A 20534-nucleotide genomic window follows, 5' to 3' on the forward strand; every position below is an offset into this window, starting at 1 on the left:
AACACCCCTTTTTTAATGGGGCTCTCGTGGGAGATGAGAGAGCAATGCGTAGATTTAATGGTGCTATATAAATACCAGGAAAAAAATAACTATAGGCTGAGGAAAATAAAAAATTATTGCGCATGCCTCTACCAAGATGGCAACCGGAGCCTGACAGTGTTGGGAGCGTACGCTTTTTAGCTTCCTCGCCCCTCCTCCTCCCTTCAGGCGGCTAGCTGCAGCAAAGAGAACAGGTTAGCGTCACGTGATGGCTGTTTGTTGCTAAGCAGGAGCGGCTCATGGTTACGGGAGCCCATAATGCTACGCGAGAGCACCGTAAGGAAGATGGGAGTCAACAAACAGGTAACGGGGAAACTGGGTTTGAGGCGTATTTAGCCGTCACAATATCAGCAAGGCCTACACCGACGAGTGCGCTGCTAGGGACTCCAGACACTCTCCAGGCTGAACTCAGTGTCTCACACTCTAACTGAAGCCACTCTCACACTCTCAGCTGAGCCCACTGCAGTCACTTAACTTGGGAATGCTGAATATATATTTATAGATAGATAGTGTATATAAATAAATATATATGTGTGTTTTGGTTTTATTGACCACTTAATACTGAAACATTGCACATTAACCCTGTAAGTGACAGAGACAGTAGAAGCCCTGGAGTGACATGAAAGTAGCCTTGTGCCAACAGTAGAAGTCACGGGCCCAAAAGGTAGTCCCTGAGCCCTGTTGCAGATCCTTGTCAAAAGGGATTTTAAAGCCACCCTCATTTTTGTGCTCATTAGTGCTTTGGCACTTGCATCCAGGGTCAAAGTAAATGACCCCCAGGGGTGTTTCAGTAAATAACGCTGCCAGAGGGTGCGTTTGCAATGCCGCCCCCCTGCCGCCCGTCACGCTTACCTTTATAGCCGACGTGGGGTCTAGTGCAGGCCGCATTGATATCGCTGAGAGTGAAATTGTGTTCTCTGCACTAGAAAAGCCGAATATCCGGTTTAAAACCTGGATATTCGGCTCTTTAGGTTATCAGGAGCGGCTTTTTACCGCCCCTGGTAACGTCTGCGGAACTGCTGCCTGAGGCAAGGTGCTCACCTTGCCTCATGGCTGAAACGCCCCTGATGACCCCTTATGTGTTTTCTTTACATGTAAAGGTGGCCATAGACGCAAAGATCCTATCGTACGAATCGAGGATTCGTACGATTTTCGGACCATGTGTGAAGAGTGCCGGCGATTTACATTTTTGCCGGCGGGGAGGCAGTTTGGGGAGATTAGTCGTCCCGAAGAAGAGGAGATTTGTCGCTGGGCGACTAATCTCCCCGAATCTGCCTGTGTGTCCTGACCCTAAAGCTGGCCATCAGTGGCGGAACTACCGGGGGAGCAGGGGGTGCGAGCGGGCCAGGGCCCGCACCCCCTCAGGGCCCCCCGGCAGTACGTTCCCCGCATGAAAATACGGCCAAATGCGGCCGTACAGAGGGGGGCAGGGCCCGGCTGTGCGTCACTCACCAGGGCCCGCCCCCCTCAACGAACGCTACTGCTGGCCATAGATGCAAAGATCCGATCGTTCGAATTCTCAAACTTCCCCATCTCCCGACCTGCCACTAACCATTCAGATCAAATAAAGTAGTAAAAGAACAGATCAGCCGATGTTCTGCCCCTGACAACAATCGTACGAAAGTTAATTCCGACAAAAGCTGGTGACAGTCTCCCTCTGAAAATGGTATCCTTCGGCAATACATGCAGAGATATTATCCGCAGCCGACAGAAATCTTTTAACCTGGCCAATCGACCAAGCAACCGATTTCCATGGGACGAAAAATTACGGGACTCTCCACACATGGTCCGAAAATCGTACGAATCGAGGATTCGTACGATTGGATCTTTGCGTATATGGCCAGCTTTGTACAATCAAGTCACAGCACTAAACACTTGCCATGCAGGCGTGGACACAGTGTGTGACACAGTTATGTGTCCACTCTACTCAAGGCATCTGCCACTAGCAGAACAATTGACTTAAAGGAGAACTAAACCCTGAGAATGAATATGGCTAAAATGTCATATTTTATATAATGAACTTATTGCATCAGCCTAAAGTTTCAGCTTGTCAATAGCAGCAATAATCCAGAACCTCAAACTTGGCACAGAGGGTCACCATCTTGGAAAGTGTCTGTGACACTCCCATGCTCAGTGGGCTCTGAGCAGCTGTCGAGAAGCTAAGTTTAGGGGTTGTCACAAATTATCAAGCAGAAACTAAGGTTGGTCTGTAATTTAAAGGGGTTGTTCACCTTCCAAAGACTTTTTTCAGTTCAGTTGTTTTCAGATTGTTCCCCAGAAATAAAGACTTTTTTTCAATTACTTTCCATTATTAGTTTTTTACTGTTTTTTCTAAAATCTAAGTTTAAAGTTGAATGTTCCTGTCTCTGGTGTTTGAGTCTGGCAGCTCAGTAATTCAGGCGCAGATTCTAAACTGTTACAATTTTGCAACATTTAGTTGATACATTTCTCAGCAGCATCTTTGGGTATTAGTAACTATTGTATCAATTCCAACAGGTGCCTGTAATGAAACCCAGAGAATTTTTCTCAGAAGGGACAAAGATAAGAAATGTATCAACTAAATGTACCAATTTAGAACAGTTTACAGGGTCGGCGACCCCCTCCTAGATCTGCTTTAGAAGGTGAACCGAGAAAAACGGTGACACATAGAAAATAGAAAGTAATTGGAAAAAGTTATTATTTCTGGTGATCTACCGGAAAACAACTAGTTGTTTGAAGGTGAACAACCCCTTTAAGCTAATGCAAAATGGCTGATTATTAGATTCTGATTCTAGATGCACTGGTTTCTATGCTGCCATGTAGTAATTATCGGTTTTTATTATTAATCAGCCTTATATTACAAAATTTGTATTCTATGTGTAATGTGTATTTTTAGTTTGTCCCTAAGCTCAGTAAGTGACAGCAGCACAGATCATGTGCAGTGAATCAGCAGAAAAGAACATGGGAAGGTACTGGGGCATCTTTGGAGACACAGTTCTCCTTTAACCCTACTGGTGGCATAGTTCCTGCAGACAGAATTAACATTAGCATGCAGCTTTTACTGGGGTTGGCTTCCAGCTTGGTGTGTGTCAGAATGTTCCAAATTGCCTCTGTATTCTCTTAAATGGTAGGGTCCAGGTGATTACCATTCAAGTCAGAAGACGCATGATTCTATGCAGTTTGTTGCCTCACAAGTCTAAAGATGGCCATAGACGCAATGATCCGCTTGTTTGGCGACATCGCCAAATGAGCAGATCTTTCCCCGATATGCCATTAACGAGCATGGCTATATCGGGGGTAATCTGAACATTCGGCCGTATAGCCGAACGATCCGATTACGATGCGCAATGGGCTCCAGGGGGATCGGTCGAGTCAAAATTAAACCTGTTAGATCGACCAAACGACCAATCTCCGCGGGACGAAAGATGTCGGCACTCTCCACACATGATCCGAAAATCATATGAATCCTCGATTCGTACGATAGGATCTGTGCGTCTTTGGCCAACTTAAGTCAGTTATGTGTCAAAACACTTGTAAACACCTTCTGTGCTGGTCAGGGCCGCCATCAGGGGGGGAGTTGTAGGCGGCCCCGCGGGTAAAGGGATTAGGGGATTAGCCGGGCCCCCCCATCTTTCTGAGAGCTGCCGACTTCGGGAAGGCATGGACGTTTAAGGGGCCCTGGCTACCAATTTAGGCCACCAATTTTTTTTTTCTCATGTGGGGTCCTAGCCACCAATATTTTTTGATGGGGGGCCCTGGCCACAAATGTTTTTTTATGGGGGAACTTGACCACCAATATCTTTATTTTTTATTAACATGTGTGAACCCTAGCCACCAATATTTTTTTTGTTTTTTTATTGTGTGGTGGGGGGGCGGACCTGTAGGTGGGGCTTGCGGTGGGCGCAGCCCAGGGGGCCCAGGAAATTTTGTTTATGGGGCCCTGCGATTTCTGATGGCGGTCCTGGTGCTGGTGCCCTAAGACCCTTGTTCTGCTGCTATCAGTAAGGACTGACTTGTATGGCCTGCCTAAGTTTGCACATGTTTCATTGTTTCCAGGTGTCATAGGGACACAAATATAAAACATAATTAAAATAAATACAAGCCACCACTTAAGGGTGGTTGCAGACGGGGAGATTAGTCACCCAACAACAAATCTCTACCGCGGGTCACTGACCCCATCTATTAAACTTGTTCTGTACGACAACAACTGTATTGTTATTGCTACTTTTTAATACTCCTCTTTCTATTCAGCCCCTCTCCTATTCATATTCCAGTCTCTCATTCAAATTAATGCACTGTTGCTAGGATAATTTGGAGCCTAGCAAACACATTGCTGAAATTGCAAACTGGAAAATTGCTGAATAAAAAGAGAAATAACTCAAAAACCATTTCCAGACACAGCAGATCAATATGCTGCACTTTTATATGCCATATTTTTATGCTTTCCTGATAATAGATCTCCTACATGTACAATAAAAAGATCATGTTCACAAAAAATCTCTCTCTTCATTGTAAATAGATTGCTTCAGATAATGACATCCGAAATACCATCGTGCTCAATGCCTCAAAAAGGGAGATTTTTACAGTTAACAGCGGTTATAAGTCTCTCCAGAAAAGACTGCGAGGCAACTGGAAAATACAAAGGTATGAAGCAGAGCCAACCATTTTCATAGTAAAGGAATCCATATTTGTTGGATAGGCTCCTCACTGCGGGGGAGTGCTGAACCTAAAGGACAAGTGGAGAAATTGATGTCACGCATTCCTCTGCATACTGATTTTAATAATTAAACACGTTATTGTGTTTCGGAGTATGTTAACACCAAATAGAAAAGATATTTGAAAGGCATAGTGTATAAAGTACTGCCTTGCCCATTGTTTTACATTGTACTTGATTGATTTTGTACTGTTATTGTTTTTTTTTGTCTTCAGTCTAAAGGATGAAATCACAGCAGAGAAACTGGTTGGAGTGAAGCTGTGGATAACTGCTGGACCAAGAGAAAAATTCACTGCTGCTGAGGTTTGGGCAATATTCCTGTAATGAATTTGCATCACTGTCCTGATGTGACATTACACCAGCAGCACATTCATTTTAGGGGTGAGCAGGAGCTGTGCTGAGAGCTATTCCCCTCCAGCGATTGTAATCACTAACCTGATACGTACCCCAGGACCAATACTCCTGTTAGCAGCAAACTATACTGGCCCGGGGTTCTTCTCAGCATGGGCCACAGAGTGATCCTCTTCCTGCATCTTGGTGTGGCAGAGTGAAACACTAAGCTTTAATAAAAATGCTATCTTTTTCACTCTACGTTGCATGTGTTGTCCTGGGGGGGCAGAATGAAGAATGGTGCCCACTGAGAAGAACACTGGCCAGTGCAGTTTCCTGCCAACAGAAGCTCAGACTTGGGTTATCTGGTAAATGATTTAGACTTTTCTTATTCCATATTCTACAAATATGGAGTTAATAGGAACATCAGGCTGGAATGTAAGAAAAGTAATTGTTCTATGTGGATTTTCTTGCTAAAGGAACATTGTTGGCCATATTTCATCATACTTTTGGGACATAACTATGTTTGCCTAATGGAAATATCGAACACCAACACACGAAAGTGTAGTGTTGCCCTGCGCTGGTAAAACTGATCTGTTTGCTTCAGAAACTCTACTATAGTTCATATAAACAAGCTGCTGTGTAGCAATGGTGGAAATAGAAAAAATGCTATATGGCACAGGTTAACTAGTGGATAACACCATTAATTTCTACAGATCTGCTATCTGCTGTGTAACCTGAGCTTTTTCTCATTTGAATGGCTGCCCCTTTGCTACACAGCAGTTTATTTATATAAACAATAGTAGTGTTTCTGAAGCAAACACACTATTTTTACCAGTGCAGGGCAACTTCATTATATTTGTATTACTCCTTTAGGGTATATTTAGTTTCTATTTCCCTTATTTCTCCAACGATTCTGTAAAGATGCTAGATACTCAGCCTATAGTTACAGCCTTTCCTAAGCAGCCAATGTCTCACTGGTGTGCCAACAAGCTTCTTATCGTGATCACAGGGGTCACACAATGGTCTGAGGCCTGACAGTGAATGGTAAAGCTTTGCTTCCTGGGTTCTGCAAAAGCTGTCCCAAACCAGGACATTATTGTGCGTTATTGCCTCCTAATATATGAGCTGCGTGAGAATTATGTGTTTTCAGGACAAAAGCATTGACAAGCAGTTGTCATTGAAGTCAAAGGCAAGCATCATGGGCAGTGGCTTGTGTTTTTCCACTGGCAGAGACGATGCTGTGTGTGCTGTGAGCAAAATAATGAGATTTGACACTTGCTAAACAGAATAGTAGCTCAAAACGTACAAACGGCTTTTAAACTTAATTGAGATTAAGATTTAAGATTGCCTTCTTTTTTTGTTTTATCGATAACTTTCATTTAATTAATTCTGTAGAAATATATAGCAGTCCACAGTTTTATAATGCGGCAATGAGATTTTATGCACTATTAATTAAAGGCTGTAAAATCATTTAATGTTCTTGCTCTTTCGAGTTTATGCAGACAAATTCTAACGGAACTAAAAGGGTACAGCTATCGCTTAATTTCCTGTTATTATTATTGGCCTGACGACATATCACACAGCACTCTACAGACAATATTTAAATATTTACTCATTTCAGTTGGCTAAGAGTCCTGGCTGGAATACAATTTTCTATGTTCCACGTGTGTAATTCAGCTAGCTTTATGGTAGGTGTTGCAGTGCAATTCCCTTTGGTGTTTCAGTGAGACATTGTCACAGTGTTTTTGCAGGGTTCCCTCAGAAACTGTGTAGGTTGTGTTTCTCTATCAATGTAAAACTTTAAAGAAAAGGTAAATGAGCAATAAACAAGTGTGTCTGCTTGGAAGTAAAACAAGAATTGCAACAAATAATAGTGCTTCATTCTAGAGGCAAAGTTTATTCTGACATTGGATCAAAGCTGTTCTGATCACCAAACAAACAGATCTTTAGCCAGTGTGGACACGCTAGTGCTGATCCAAATTAGCACTATTCAGCAATTCAGTCGAATATCAGTAAGCTTTGCAGGCAACTTGTTCTTGCTTAGTCAATGGTGTTTTGGTATGTGATGCAGATAGATCATATTAAACCCTTTAAAAGTCAATGTTTTTATTTACACACAGAATGTCTCAGAGATGTAACCAAGCTGAGATGCCTTTTTTATCTTACAGTTCGAGGTGCTGAAACAGTTCTTGGAGGGAGGTGGGGACATCCTCGTTATGCTGGGCGAGGGAGGAGAGTCCAAACATGACACCAACATTAACTTTTTACTGGAGGAGTACGGCATTATGGTGAACAATGGTAAGATTAAGGGCATTGACACACAAGATTCTTTATCACCCAGAGGGAAATCTCCTGCCCCATCACATTAGTTGGAATCACCACATGTAAAACACATTACATACAGTATTTCGATGCCAGCTAATCGCTTAAAAATGCCTCCTTCTGCATTGTCATGTGATTGCCCAGGGTGACTGCGTGTTATGTGTTTTACAAGCAGTGATTCCAACTAATGTGAAGGGGCAGGTATTGTCCGGTGCTTCATGAAGTGTCACAGGACCCTTATAGATAGGTGGTGAAGGTCTTGGGTTCGTTAGCCCCTGTTGTTTCATGTCTCTGTGTAATGATTTACAAAATGTATACTTGGCATTGTTATAAACCAAATTATATTTAGAGGATTTATTATCCCATAACACATTGTCCAACTCACCATTTTTGCATCTGAATTTTCTCTCCCCTCCTGCAATGAAAGATTCTGTTGTACGAAATGTTTACTACAAATACTTCCACCCTAAAGAGGCACTCGTTTCCAATGGTGTACTGAATCGGTAAGCAAAATAATAAGCTCTTCTTTTAAATGCACATTTGAATGCAATTGAGTTTAACAAGTTGAAAATAAACTATATTACTTTGGAATTATGTCTGTTATCTACCATTGATAGGGTGTCTGGAGAGCAGTCTTCCTGTCATAGCCCTGATGTCCATGTTTGGGTAAAAAAATGGCAGGGTTAACTGAGCTGTTATATTTTGGGTTGTCCCTCAACAGATATGGGACTATATAATTTCAAAAAAGCACAAGTCGCTGTCAAGAAAAATACAACTGCAGATTTCATATGTATTTGTGTTGGTTAGCTTAAGCATATCCACTGTTCATGACGGGGTGTAGCCAGCTTGTCTAAATTTTTAGTGTACAGTGGTATCAGCAGGGGTGTTATAACTAGGGAAGCTCTTCTACTTCTTCTAATTAGATAGGCTTCTTCATAAGAATCGTTTCGGTTTTCTCAAGACGCCTGAAGTGAGGAAACTTCAAGCTACTTCTGAAAACCGAAGCGATGCTAATGCTATCTTGCAGGCGATTCACATTCTTGCCGGTAGAAACGTATTTCGGGGAGATTAGTCACCTGCAGTAGCGAAGATTTATCACAGGCGACTAAATGTCCCAGTGTGCCACCGCCCTAAAGAAGTACGACTTTAAAGCTTTGTGCAACTAAATGCAAAACAAGTTTTGCAAAAAGACAAGTTTTGTTCACAGTTCATTTTTTCTTAACTAGAAATATACAAATTTGGTTTGTTTTTTGGCTGAATCTTTTGTGAAGGATTCGGTATTCAGGCAACATTGGACATTTTGGTTCAATATATCCTTAAAAAAGGTAAAGATATGTGGTTATCTGAGAGTGTTACTTAAGCTGGCCATAGACGCAACAATCCGATCGTACGAATTGTGGATTTGTACGATTTTCAGACCGTGTGTGGAGAGTCCTGACATTTTTCGTCCGGCGGAGATCGGACGTTTGGTCGATCGGACAGGTTAGAAAATTTCTGTCGGCTGCCGGTAATATCTCTGCGTGTATTGCCGATCGTACGATTTTCAGTGGGAGACTGTCGCTAGCTTTGTCCATCGTATGATTGCTGTCAGAGGCAGAACATCGGCTGATCTGTTTTTTAACTACTTTATTTGGTTGGAATGGTAAGACTTTGATCTGAATGGTTAGTGACAGGTCGGGAGATGGGAAAGTCCGATTCTACAATGATTCGTACGATCGGATCTTTGTGTCTATGGCCAGCTTTACTTTACCAAAAAATCTATTACGGTCTAAATATTTGTCCTTTTAACAGGGAGATCAGCAGAGCAGCTGGAAAGGATATGTCCATGATTATAGATGATGACAGCACCGGAAGCAACTCCAAGTAAGTTCTAAAAACTGGAATTCACTTTCATTATTTTTAGAGGCGCATATATACAGTATTTTGGATACATCTTGTGATAATTCCATGCAGTGTACCAAAAGTAAATAGGGTTATGCCGTATATTTTCCTGCAGTGTCATAACCCTCTCTCATGCTGTTCTGCAGGGCCTTAACATTTGTTTACCCATTTGGTGCCACACTAAACATCATGAAGCCAGCCATTGCTGTTCTGTCCACAGGATCTGTTTGCTTTCCACTGAACAGGCCCATAATGGCTTTCTACCAAAGCAAGGTAACTTTCCACTGATCCTTTATGTAAATTCTATTCTTTGTGTAACTGCCTAAAGTTATTTTCTAACTAAAAGTGCCATTAGCTTAAAATATTGACGCTAACCGGAAGCTCCTTTAGAAAATCTCAAACAATGACACTAAAACACCTCAAAGAAACCCTTAACAATATTCTAGCATGACCTCTACTGTTCGTTTTTTAGAATTGTGCAATTGTGTGCTTCCCATACAGCAGGGAAATATTAAAATAGCCTGCAACAGTATGTGCATTAAAAAATGCAGCCATTGGTGAATAATTAGTATGAATAGTCACTTATCCACTCTTGGCTGAGTGAATGTAATGTCTTCAGTACCTTCAACTTTTTGTTCTGTACACTTTTTCCTGAGCTGCACATGAAGAGGCACATATCAAGGGTCAACATTGCCATAAACTCCCATAAATTCGACCAATCTAAATTTATTAATAAAATAGAATTTTCTCAGCTCGGACTCATTGAATTGACCCGAAAACTCGAATCGAATTAGAAAAACTTGAATGTCAGGAAGGCTGCAAACATCACCAAATTGATCCCTAGACCATACCAGAGTATGATAAATCTCAAAATTCGAATTTGAATTAAAGCTCAAATCGAGTTTGAATAATTCACAATTTGAATTTGAGACAACATTTTTTATAAAATTTGAATTTTCACTTCGACCCTTAATAAATCTGCCCCTAAATGTTTGTGTGTGAGGGCCCTTAGAGGTTCTTCAAAAAATGTATATTCTGGTAAACTATTTAGCTACTTCACTGAATATTTTCCTCCTTTAGATGCATGGTGGTAAACTTGCTGTCTCGGGCTCGTGTCACATGTTCAGTGATAACTATCTGGACAAGGAAGAAAATGCAAAGATACTGGTTTGTAGCATATTAGCAACTTATTGCAGGGTGGGGGTATTGAAAAAATACTGACCTATTCTTTATAAATGTAGTGCTGGAAAAATGTTCCACTTCAAGATACCACATAAGGCTTTGAGTGGGTCTGTTGATCCCAATGTGGCTACAGAATAAATAAATAAAAGCTTACTAGTCGTGAAGCCTTAATATGGATTGGATTGTTACATTTGCTGTTTGAGGTGCAATTTCATAATTTCTGGATTGTTGCTTTTTTGTTGTTGCATGTGACAGGATGTGCTAATGCAGTGGCTCACTACTACTGATATCAACCTGAACCAGATTGATGCAGAGGACCCTGAAGTAAGTATGTGCAGAAGTGATACTGAGATTAACGTAAAGAGAACTAGGGTAGTGGAGATCGGTAATTGGGTTTAGTGAACTTGTTTGGTAGGACATATGCCAGCAATATCATCAGATTCATGGTATAGGTGTCATTCATCCTAGGACCTAGGTGATGGTATACTCGCCAGTACCAGAATAACAGTCAATCTGTTATGTTTTCATTGCAGATTTCGGATTACACCATGCTACCGAACACCCAAAAACTCTCCCAGCAACTGCGAGTTTGCCTGCAGGAAGGAGATGAAGTCCCTCGGGACTTTACCACCCTATTTGACATGAGCATCTACCAGCTGGACACTTCCTCTCTCGCCAAAGTTATTAAGTAAGATCCAACTTACTTTTTCTTTTTGTTATTTAGCTGTTGCTCAGTAAAAACTTGAGCAAGGGATGCTGGGATTTTAGCCAGTCCGGCAGATGGATGTGTGCAACTCTGCATTCTTCTCCTCTTCTTTCTATATCTCACTCATTAGTTTCTTGTTCAGTGTGCCCAGCTAAATTAGTAACGCATATATCACAGGCCTATATACTTTATTCAGAAAACAATACAAAGCCGTTATTTTCCAAAGCATTTTCATTTGTAAGGGTAGGATCTCCACAGGGACATAATAGCCATTGGCTATTTGCTCTTTCTCTGAATCACAGATCATATGAACAACTGAACGTGAAGCATGAGACACTACAACTCATCCAGCCGCAATTCGAGACTCCTCTTCCGGCACTTCAACCAGCTGTAAGTAAGATCCGTGGGCATCAATTGCCTAGACACATGCCATATAACAAAGGGGTAAATATGTTCATGGCAGGTACATAAGTGGGTATTTATTTTGCCCTGTTTGGGCATTAATATGTCTTACTAAGGATTTATATATGTCTTTCTTGCATATTACCCATAGAACTCAGTTTTCACTGTTTGCTTTGGTAAATGAATACCAGCAGTAAACACTGAGAATATAAAAATAATCAGTTGTTTACAAATACAGTCATGGATCCCATTAATAAACACACTAAGGGGCAGATTTATTAAAGTTCGAGCTGTTTTTTTTCCACAAAAATTAAAATTGCTCTGTCATCTCTGGGGGACACATGGACCTTAGGGGTTAAGCTCCATCCTCCAGGAGGCAGGACTCTTATTAATTAATTCTAAAGGGGCGTGTCTGGGTATCCTGCTTAATTCCATACACTGTACTTATTCCAATCAGTTTTTTAAGTGTCCTGCAACCAGAAGAATGGACAACGCTCTCATAGAGAAGTCTTTTAGTCAAAACATACACATTATGGACAGCAGGGGCAACTCAGCAGGAGTAAACCTTGCATCCCAGAGGGTAGCCCCCTACGAAGGACTTCTACCGAAGATAAAAATGTCACAGTCCAGAGAAGGCTGAATGGACCCCTCAGACAAGGTTGTCTCCTATGGGGAACAGAAGGTCTGACCGGTGGATAGGGAGGTCAAGCAGAGAGGGTCTCACAGTGAGCCGGTATTCACAGGTAAGATGGGGGATTCCTCTCATCACCCTCATTCTTAACATTGGGCTCCGTTACGACAGGACTGCGTCTCCCTCTCACGTATACTTTCCCCCATCCTCCTCCCTACAGTACCGCTCATTTTTGGGGAGCCGATTGCTTGTACTGCAGGCAGCTTCCCGGGTTGCAGCAGGACCTGTCTTGCTCCTTCCGGGAAAGAACTTAGTACCACAGTGCCTGCAGCCAGCGTGACTCCTAACACCGGAGGAGAGTACTGTCGCACGGCCACAGGGCGAAGGGTGCAAGTACGAGGCAACATTTTTGTTAAGGGAAGTCGCCTCACGATCCTCACTCACTATGAACACTCCACAGAAAGCTAACAGGCACCACACGCCAGGGCTGACACCTCTGGCCGGTCAACTACCAGCACAGAAACACAGAGAAGGTGAGCAGCCATACTCCACACATCTGCTTAATCCACAGTTTCCTACTGCGAGATGGCAGAAGGTAACACAGAGGGTTTATTCCCCAGGGTGGGGGGGGGGGAGCCCTAGCAGTAGCACAAAATACCAGTCAAAGTTTTCTGGCATCCAGACTGAGCTGCTGTGCAGAGCCTGCTCGGGGGGTAGGGAATGCCTCCTATTCAGGTGCACAACCCTAAACAAAACCTACCTCTGGTGGGGAACTCAGAATTGCAGGGCACTTCCCAGGACACAGGGGGAAACTCCACACAAGAGGCCCAGCCCCACTTTGGGCGATTCAACTTTCGCAATCATTGGCTTCCCTGCAGGGACTCCCAGCCATTGCTTACAATCTGGGCAAGGTATTATCCAAACTGAGCCACAAGCACACGGGCAAGCGCAAGAGAGCAGACAGCACTAAGATTGATGCTGCTTCACATAACATACTGATGCCTTATCAACAGATCAAAATTCTTCCTAGTCAGAAGGCAAACTCCCTTCTCCATCCGATGCATCTTCAGAAGTGTAAGAGATCCAGAGGGGAGAGCAAGGATAAAGACATACCACATGACATTGAGGGCATTATTAAGGGAGTACTTGACATACTCCATATCACGCAAACACAGGAAGATAAGAGTCAGACCACAGGCCTGTTCAAAAAACAACACAAATCTGCAGCCTGTTTTCCAGCATATGATCAACTGACTTACCTGATACAAGAGGAATGGAACTTTTCAGAATGGAAGTTTCTAGCCACTAAGAAATTTTCCAAGTCTTATCCATTTCTGAAGGAATTTGTGGACAAATGGTCCAACCCTCCGGTATTATATGCACCAGTATCACGATTGTCTAACTCTGCCAAATTGCCGGTGACTGATGCCGCAGCATTTAAGTACCCGGCAGGCAGGCTGATGGAAAATGCCCTGAGAGCAATTTACTCAGCCTCTGGGTCAGCACTACGGCCACTACTGGCTTCGGCGTGGGTATCCAGAGCCATACAAGCCTTGGTGGAGGCCCTCCTCAGAGAGATACAAGAGGGTGTTCCTACATCCGACCTTTTTTCATCCATTCTTTTGATGGTGGATCAGCATATCTATGCAACGCCACATAAGATGCTTCCCAGGCCACGGCAAGGACCTCAGAACTCTCAATAGCAGCAAGGTGGACTCTGTGGCTTAAAAACTGGTGAGCAGACCTCGGCGCTAAGAAATCGCTCACATCACTTCCATTCAAATGAATTAGAAAAGACATTTCTCAAGTGACAAAGGGGAAGAGCACATTTCTCCCCCAATCAAAAAGTAGAACAACCACTACCTTCAGACGAGGAAGGTTTTTTCAAGGCCAAAGCGTTGACATTTTCTTTGAAGAAGCAACTTACTGCAAAGGTCACAATTTCGCTCCACACCAAGTGATAGGGGACGAGCAACATGCAAGACTTACAAGCCCCACAGCAAGCCTACAAATGACAAATCAATGACAGCCTGATGGAGCACTCCCTCTAAAATTAAGGGAACTAATAGGGGGTGAGTTACTGTGATTCCGGGAGGCATGGATCCGCCATTCTTCAGATGCCTGGGTCAAAGAGACAGTATCGGAAGGTTATCACGGCTACTTCACTATTCCCCCTTAACAAATTCTTCATGTCCAGAGTCCCCTCTAATATCATCAAGGCTCAGGCCTTCATAGACTGCATCACCAGTATGGAGCAGTCGGGAGTAATAGTGGCAGTTCCCTCACGAGAGATTCTCAGGATTTTATTCAAATCTCTTCATGGTCCTGAAGAAAGATGGGTCGTTCAGCTGGATCTAAAGCTCCTGAACAAATTTGTCTGATTGGTCCGATTCAAGATGGAAACCCTACAATCAGTGATAGGGGCAATGGGACAGGGACAACTATTGATGTCACTGGACATAAAGGACGCATATCTCCATGTTATGATCACACCATCTGATGATCTACTTGGAAAAGCCAGAACGGTGGAGAAAGCGACAGAAGATCTCCGTTTACCGGCATCATTGCTCCAGAGTTTGGGATGGACCATAAACTGGTCCAAATCCAACCTACACCTCAGTCACCAGATGACCTTCTTGGGACTGGAATTCAACACAATTACCCAGCTAGTATGTCTCCCGCATGAAAAACAGAGATGACTCAGAGAGCAGGTCAGACGACTGCTTCACACCCAGAAAACTGCGATCCACGCGGCAATGATAGTGTTAGGGGTAATGGTCTCCGCCATCGAGGCAATACCATTCGCACAGATACACCTACTCCCTCTACAGGCGAACATACTTGCTGTATAGAAAGGGGGACCCCTATCCCAAATTTACTTACTGTCACAACCAACAACGGATTCCCTCCTCTGGTGGTTAAAATCCAACAACCTAAACACGGGGCAATCCTGGGCGACACCAGACTGGAATGTCATAGCCACAGACGCCACCTTCCCGGATGGGGAGCGACATAGAACAATCTGTCAGCACAAGGAACGTGGTCTCCAGAAGAGTCCAAACTTCCAATAAATGTACTGGAACTAAGAGCAGTAAGACTGGCACTCGAACAATGGTCGCAGCTGCTTCAGACAACACCAGTACAGGTACAAAGCGAAAATGCTACAACTGTGGCGTACATAAATTGGCAGGGAGGAACCGGCGGCTAAGCGGCCCTAGTAAAGGCTCAACAAATCCTACACTGTGTGGAAGCCAACAAGGTGAGACTATCCACAATCCACATCCCGGGGTATCCAACACAAAGACGGATTACCTCAGGTGAAACAGATTAGACGCAGGCGAATGGGAGTTGCACCTGGAAGCGTTTGCCGAGCTAGTGTATCACTGGGGACAACCATAGATAGATCCTATGGCTTCCAGAGCCAATTGAACAGTCCCAAGTATTTCACCCAATGTCGGGATCAGACAGCAGCAGGAATGGACGCAATGACAGAAAACTGGCACTTCAATCTATCTTATGTCTTCCCACCTCTTCTGATGTTATCTCTGGTACTTAAAGAGATACTGACATCACAAAATAACTTTTTTTATTATCTATCATAACATTGTCTTTGAATGCTATTTATAATTTTGCCATAACAGTATTTGCCTGATGCTTTTACATTACCTTTCTTACTACCCTCTTCCTCTATGAGGGGGCTGCCATATTTGCACAGCAGTAGTCCGTTAGCATTAGAAACTCTAACTGACAGGTTGAGAAGGGACAGTCAGGTTGGAAAAACAGTCAGGGTTAGGAACTTCAAGTGACAATTACTTACAAAAGCAGAACTTTCAGCGAAAAACGATCAACTTGACCTATAGGGAACTTTTAACGTAGATTAATATTTTGAAAAGAACATTTTTAGTGTCGGTATCACTTTAAGAAGATTAGACAATCACAACTCACATTAATTGTGATGGCACCATACTGGGCAAGGAAGACTTGGTTCTCAGATCTGCATGACATGTCGATAGAACAACCAATACGATTGACCCCCATGGCAGACCTCCTTCTTCAAGGGCCTATAGCCCACCCCAATCTGGGTATATTCCTTTTAACGGCTGTTAAAATAGCCTTCTGGCGGAAACAGGACTATCAGTAGAGGTCATTACTACCATGTTGAAAGCCCGCAAACTGACATCCAGATCCTACCACAGAATATGGCACTAATACCAGAACTGGTGCATTACACTGGGTCTGCCCTTCCTAGAACTCCAAAATTCCTAGGATATTGTCCTTTCTGCAGAGAGGACTTCAACTAAAACTAAAGCTCAGCTCTCTAAGGGTCAGGGCAGATTCAGGGTGATTTTTCGCCCGGCGACAAATCTCCTCTTCATCAGGATGACTAATCTCACCAAACTGAGTCCCCTGCCTTCCTGTCGGCTAAAATGTAAATCACCGGCGGGATGGCACTTGGCGCGATTCGTTTTCTGAAGTTGCGCTGGGTGCCATCCCGCCGGTGATTTACATTTTAGCCGGCGGGAGGGCAGGGGAAAGCAGTTTGGGGAGATTAGTCTGTTAATTGGCTCATGTGACCTAACAAGTATAGTTTATTTGGTATGTTTGTGTACACCGTGAATCATACGATCCCAGGGGGCGGCCAGTATTTTTTAAAATGGACATTTTCTATTTATGATTACCCAATGGCACATACTACTAAAAAAGTATATTATTAGGAAAATGGTTTATTTACATAAAGCAGGGATTTACATATGAGCTGTTTTATGCCATATCTTTTTATAGAGACCTACATTGTTTGAGGGGTATAATTTTCCTTGAATAACAAGATTTTGATACTCAAAGTTAGATTTGTTTCTCTGTAGTCGATAGGGGGGACACAGGGCTTTCTGCCCTTATGAGAATTGTTGACCTTGTTGGTCTAGTTGGGAATATTGCTTCTATTGGTTTTATTCAGTTATTATAGCAGTATCTTTGGTACAAACTGATTGGAATAAGTACAGTGTGTGGGCTTAAGCTGGATATCCAGACACACCCCTTTTGAATTAATGTGTCCTGCCTCCTGGAAGATGGAGCTTAACCCCTAAGGTCCCTGTGTTCTCCTATCAACTACAGAGAAACAGATTTAACAGTGAGTATCAAAATCTTGTTATTCAAGGTTTTTTTGGGGTCAAAACTCACATTTTCAGGTTAAAAAACAAAAAACTGGAATGATTCAAGTATTCGAGATTTATTATACCCCGACCCTGGAAATCGCTTGAATCCAAAAATACACCCCTTAAACCTGTTGAGGTCATTTAGAAGACAATGGCAGGTCCCTTAAACCATTTGAAGAGGTTAACAGCCTGCATGATGTTTGAGTTTTTTTTCTGAGGGTTTTGGCTGAAAACTCGATTCAAGAACTCTATTCGATCGGTTTGAGTTTTTTTCCTCTGAAAACTTGATCAAATTGAGTTTTTTGGGTTGCGGGACTCAAACTCACACATTCAGGTTTTTGCCATTCGAGTTTTTTCTTAAATAAAATACACCCTTTTACACCTATTCCTAACTGAGTAAATCAAACCCTGCACGCAGTTTAAATATGCAATGCTCCTGTCACTTTGATCGCATGTGGAATTTTAAGGTTCCTTACATGCTATCTATACTAGTAACTTGGCTGACATTTTTGGATGTTTTTACAGCACCTAGATTTGGTAGATTCCAACCTGCCCTAAGCCTGCTAATAGCTTTTGTTCCTTTACAGGTATTCCCTCCTTCATTCCGCGAGCTTCCAGCTCCGGCACTGGACCTGTTTGACCTGGATGAGAACTTCTCCTCAGAGAAAGCCCGTCTGGCTCAGATCACAAACCGATGTGAGTGCTCTAGTTCCACAGCACTTTCATAGTTCTGCACGCATAATCAGTATAGCCAAAATACAGTTTTATAAACTTAAGATCTGTTTTCATTCTTGCCATTTCCTCTAGGCACAGAGGATGACCTGGAATTTTACGTGCGCAAGTGTGGTGATATCCTAGGGGTGACCAGCAACCTACCCAAAGAGGATCAGGATGCCAAACACATTCTGGAGTACATATTCTTCCAAGTTGTGGAATTCAAGAAACTCAATCAGGTACCAGGAATATTTGAGTATGTGCATTAGGTGTCAGAATGGGAGAGTGACATACAAGGTCATTAGCATAAATACTGTTCATTGTGTACAGTATGTACAGTATAATGAAAGGCAGAGTTACCAATTATCATTTCTGCCACAGATTAAACCAAGTAGTTCCTAATTTACATTTCACTTATAATTTATAGGCTAATGCCAGACAGCAACTACGCAGACGTTAGCCTTCTCTACTGCCTGCACCTGAAACCGTTGCTCCGGAGCAGACACTCTTGGCTGATTTTGCGAAAGTTTGCATTCTCACGTCGAAATCAGCTGTGTGCTTGCACCCAAGCTGACACAATGGTTCTGAGTGCAGGCAGAAGATGAAGCTAATGCCCGCATAGGGGCTGATTTTTGGCCTGTGTATTTCAGCAGGCCAATTTCCCCCTGGCATTAGCCATATGGTTAAACCATGTGACAAATTTAAAGGAGAATCCAACCCTTAGCTAAAAGAACCCCTACACCCATACCCTACAATATAGACCCTCCTTCCCCCAGCCTAGCTGCTACCCCGGGGAAATGGCCCTTTCTTTTTACTTACCCCTTGGTGCAGATTCAGGGATCACAGTCACAGCAGCCATCTTCCGGGTCTATGGTAACCTGAGACTGAGACCGGCGCATGTGCAGTTGGAGCAATTTCCCTGTTTGCGACAGCTGCGGATTCAGTGAAATAGACGGAAATTGCCAAATAGCTGGAAGAAGATACGAATACCCTGAAGATGGCTGCCGTGAACTGCGATCCCTGAATCTGCACCGAGGGGTACGTAAAAAGATAGGGGCATTTCCTCCCCGGGTTAGCAGCTAGGCTGGGGGGGAGGAGGTAGGGGGGTCTACGTAGGGTAGGGGGGTAGGGTTTTTTTAGTACGGGTCGGGCACACGGGCAGATACGGGGAGATTAGTCGCTAGGCGACAAATCTCCACTTCTTTAGGGCGACTAATTGCCCCTATCTGCCTTCCGCCGGCTAAGATGAAAATCACCTGGGGGCAGGCACTCGGAGCGATTTGTTTTCCAGAGTCGCCCGTAATTGCCTCACAAGGAAACTTCGGGCGACTTCGGAAGGCAGATCGGGGAGATTAGTCACCCCGAAGAAGAGAAGATTTGTTGCCTGGCGACTAATCTCCCTGAATCTGCCCGTGTGCCCAGACCCTTAAGGGTTGAATTCTCCTTTAAACAAAATCATGAGTGAAGTTTGTAGCACATAGTTAATAGGAGTAGTTCCCAGTATGTGTGTTTTGCTTTCACTAACTGATATATCAGAAGAGATTTGCTGGGTAAGTGAAAGGGTTCTTTAAAGGGTCATTTATATGTGATTCTCTTCTGTGCCTGTGATCCCACTTATATTATCTTTGGAATTCTATTCAGTAGATGGTTTACAGGTTACTGTTACAGGCCTGTATGGGAAGAAAAGTTCAGATTCACGTCATATCACAGTATGTCAGCTCCCACTCAGTTTTAAAGACTAGAAGAAAAGAAGTGCATACAGTATATTTAGCATTTAAAGTAAAAGTGTTGTTTTGATATTTGATACAGGAACACGACATGGACACAAGCGAGGCTGGCTTTCAGAGCATCTGAGATTCACTTGTTTACCTCCTCAATGATAGTGTCGAGCCAATGGCCAAAAAAATCAGATCGCCTATCATTTATTTATTGATATTTTTGTATTTTATTATTTTTTCAATATCAGATAATCTTTGTTGCGTTTAGTTTGTACAGAAAGAGCGCAACTGCACAGGAAGAAAATTAAAAATATCTTTATATAAGACAAAGCCCTATCTTGTTGTTTTGTTTTTTCTATATATATCTTGCATACTTTGTGTGTATTAGAGGCATAAATTAAATAAATTACATGTTCACCCCAGTTACCCCAAGCAGAAATATAGCTCCACATCTGTGATTGCTTCTTAGGTTGATTGACCACATCTTTTTTTTCAGTACCCATAGCCCTTCGATTGTGCTATAACCCCTATCAAAAATCCAGACAGGGCTGTAACCCTACACAAAGTATAGGGTTTACTCTCTTTGCAGAACTCTGCAGGAAAATCTGAGATTTTACAGTCTCTTTGTTGGCTTTGACATATGAACATAATTGAAAGGGAATATTTAAATTAAACTTGCACAGATATACACATTTTTATGGATTTGAGCTCTTAAGGCAAATATTGTAGCTGCCACTAATAAGCATAAATAAATATAAGC

At 42.9% G+C, this 20534-nt stretch overlaps 1 protein-coding gene across 1 annotated transcript; it reads left to right on the forward strand.

Annotated features, from left to right (window-relative positions):
* The first annotated feature begins 299 nt into the window (after positions 1–299).
* On the forward strand, positions 300–19962 carry ift52.L (intraflagellar transport 52 L homeolog). Its single transcript, NM_001094130.1, is given in 14 exon segments — positions 300–342; positions 4538–4662; positions 4948–5035; positions 7234–7363; positions 7815–7890; positions 9179–9250; positions 9415–9541; positions 10349–10435; positions 10706–10774; positions 10984–11138; positions 11459–11546; positions 17930–18038; positions 18150–18295; positions 19866–19962. Coding segments are annotated over 14 exon segments (1335 nt in total). The 5' UTR covers positions 300–324; the 3' UTR covers positions 19911–19962.
* Positions 19963–20534: the final 572 nt, after the last annotated feature.

Source organism: Xenopus laevis, chromosome 9_10L, assembly GCF_017654675.1.
Source record: "Xenopus laevis strain J_2021 chromosome 9_10L, Xenopus_laevis_v10.1, whole genome shotgun sequence".
Taxonomy (NCBI): Eukaryota; Metazoa; Chordata; class Amphibia; order Anura; family Pipidae; genus Xenopus; species Xenopus laevis.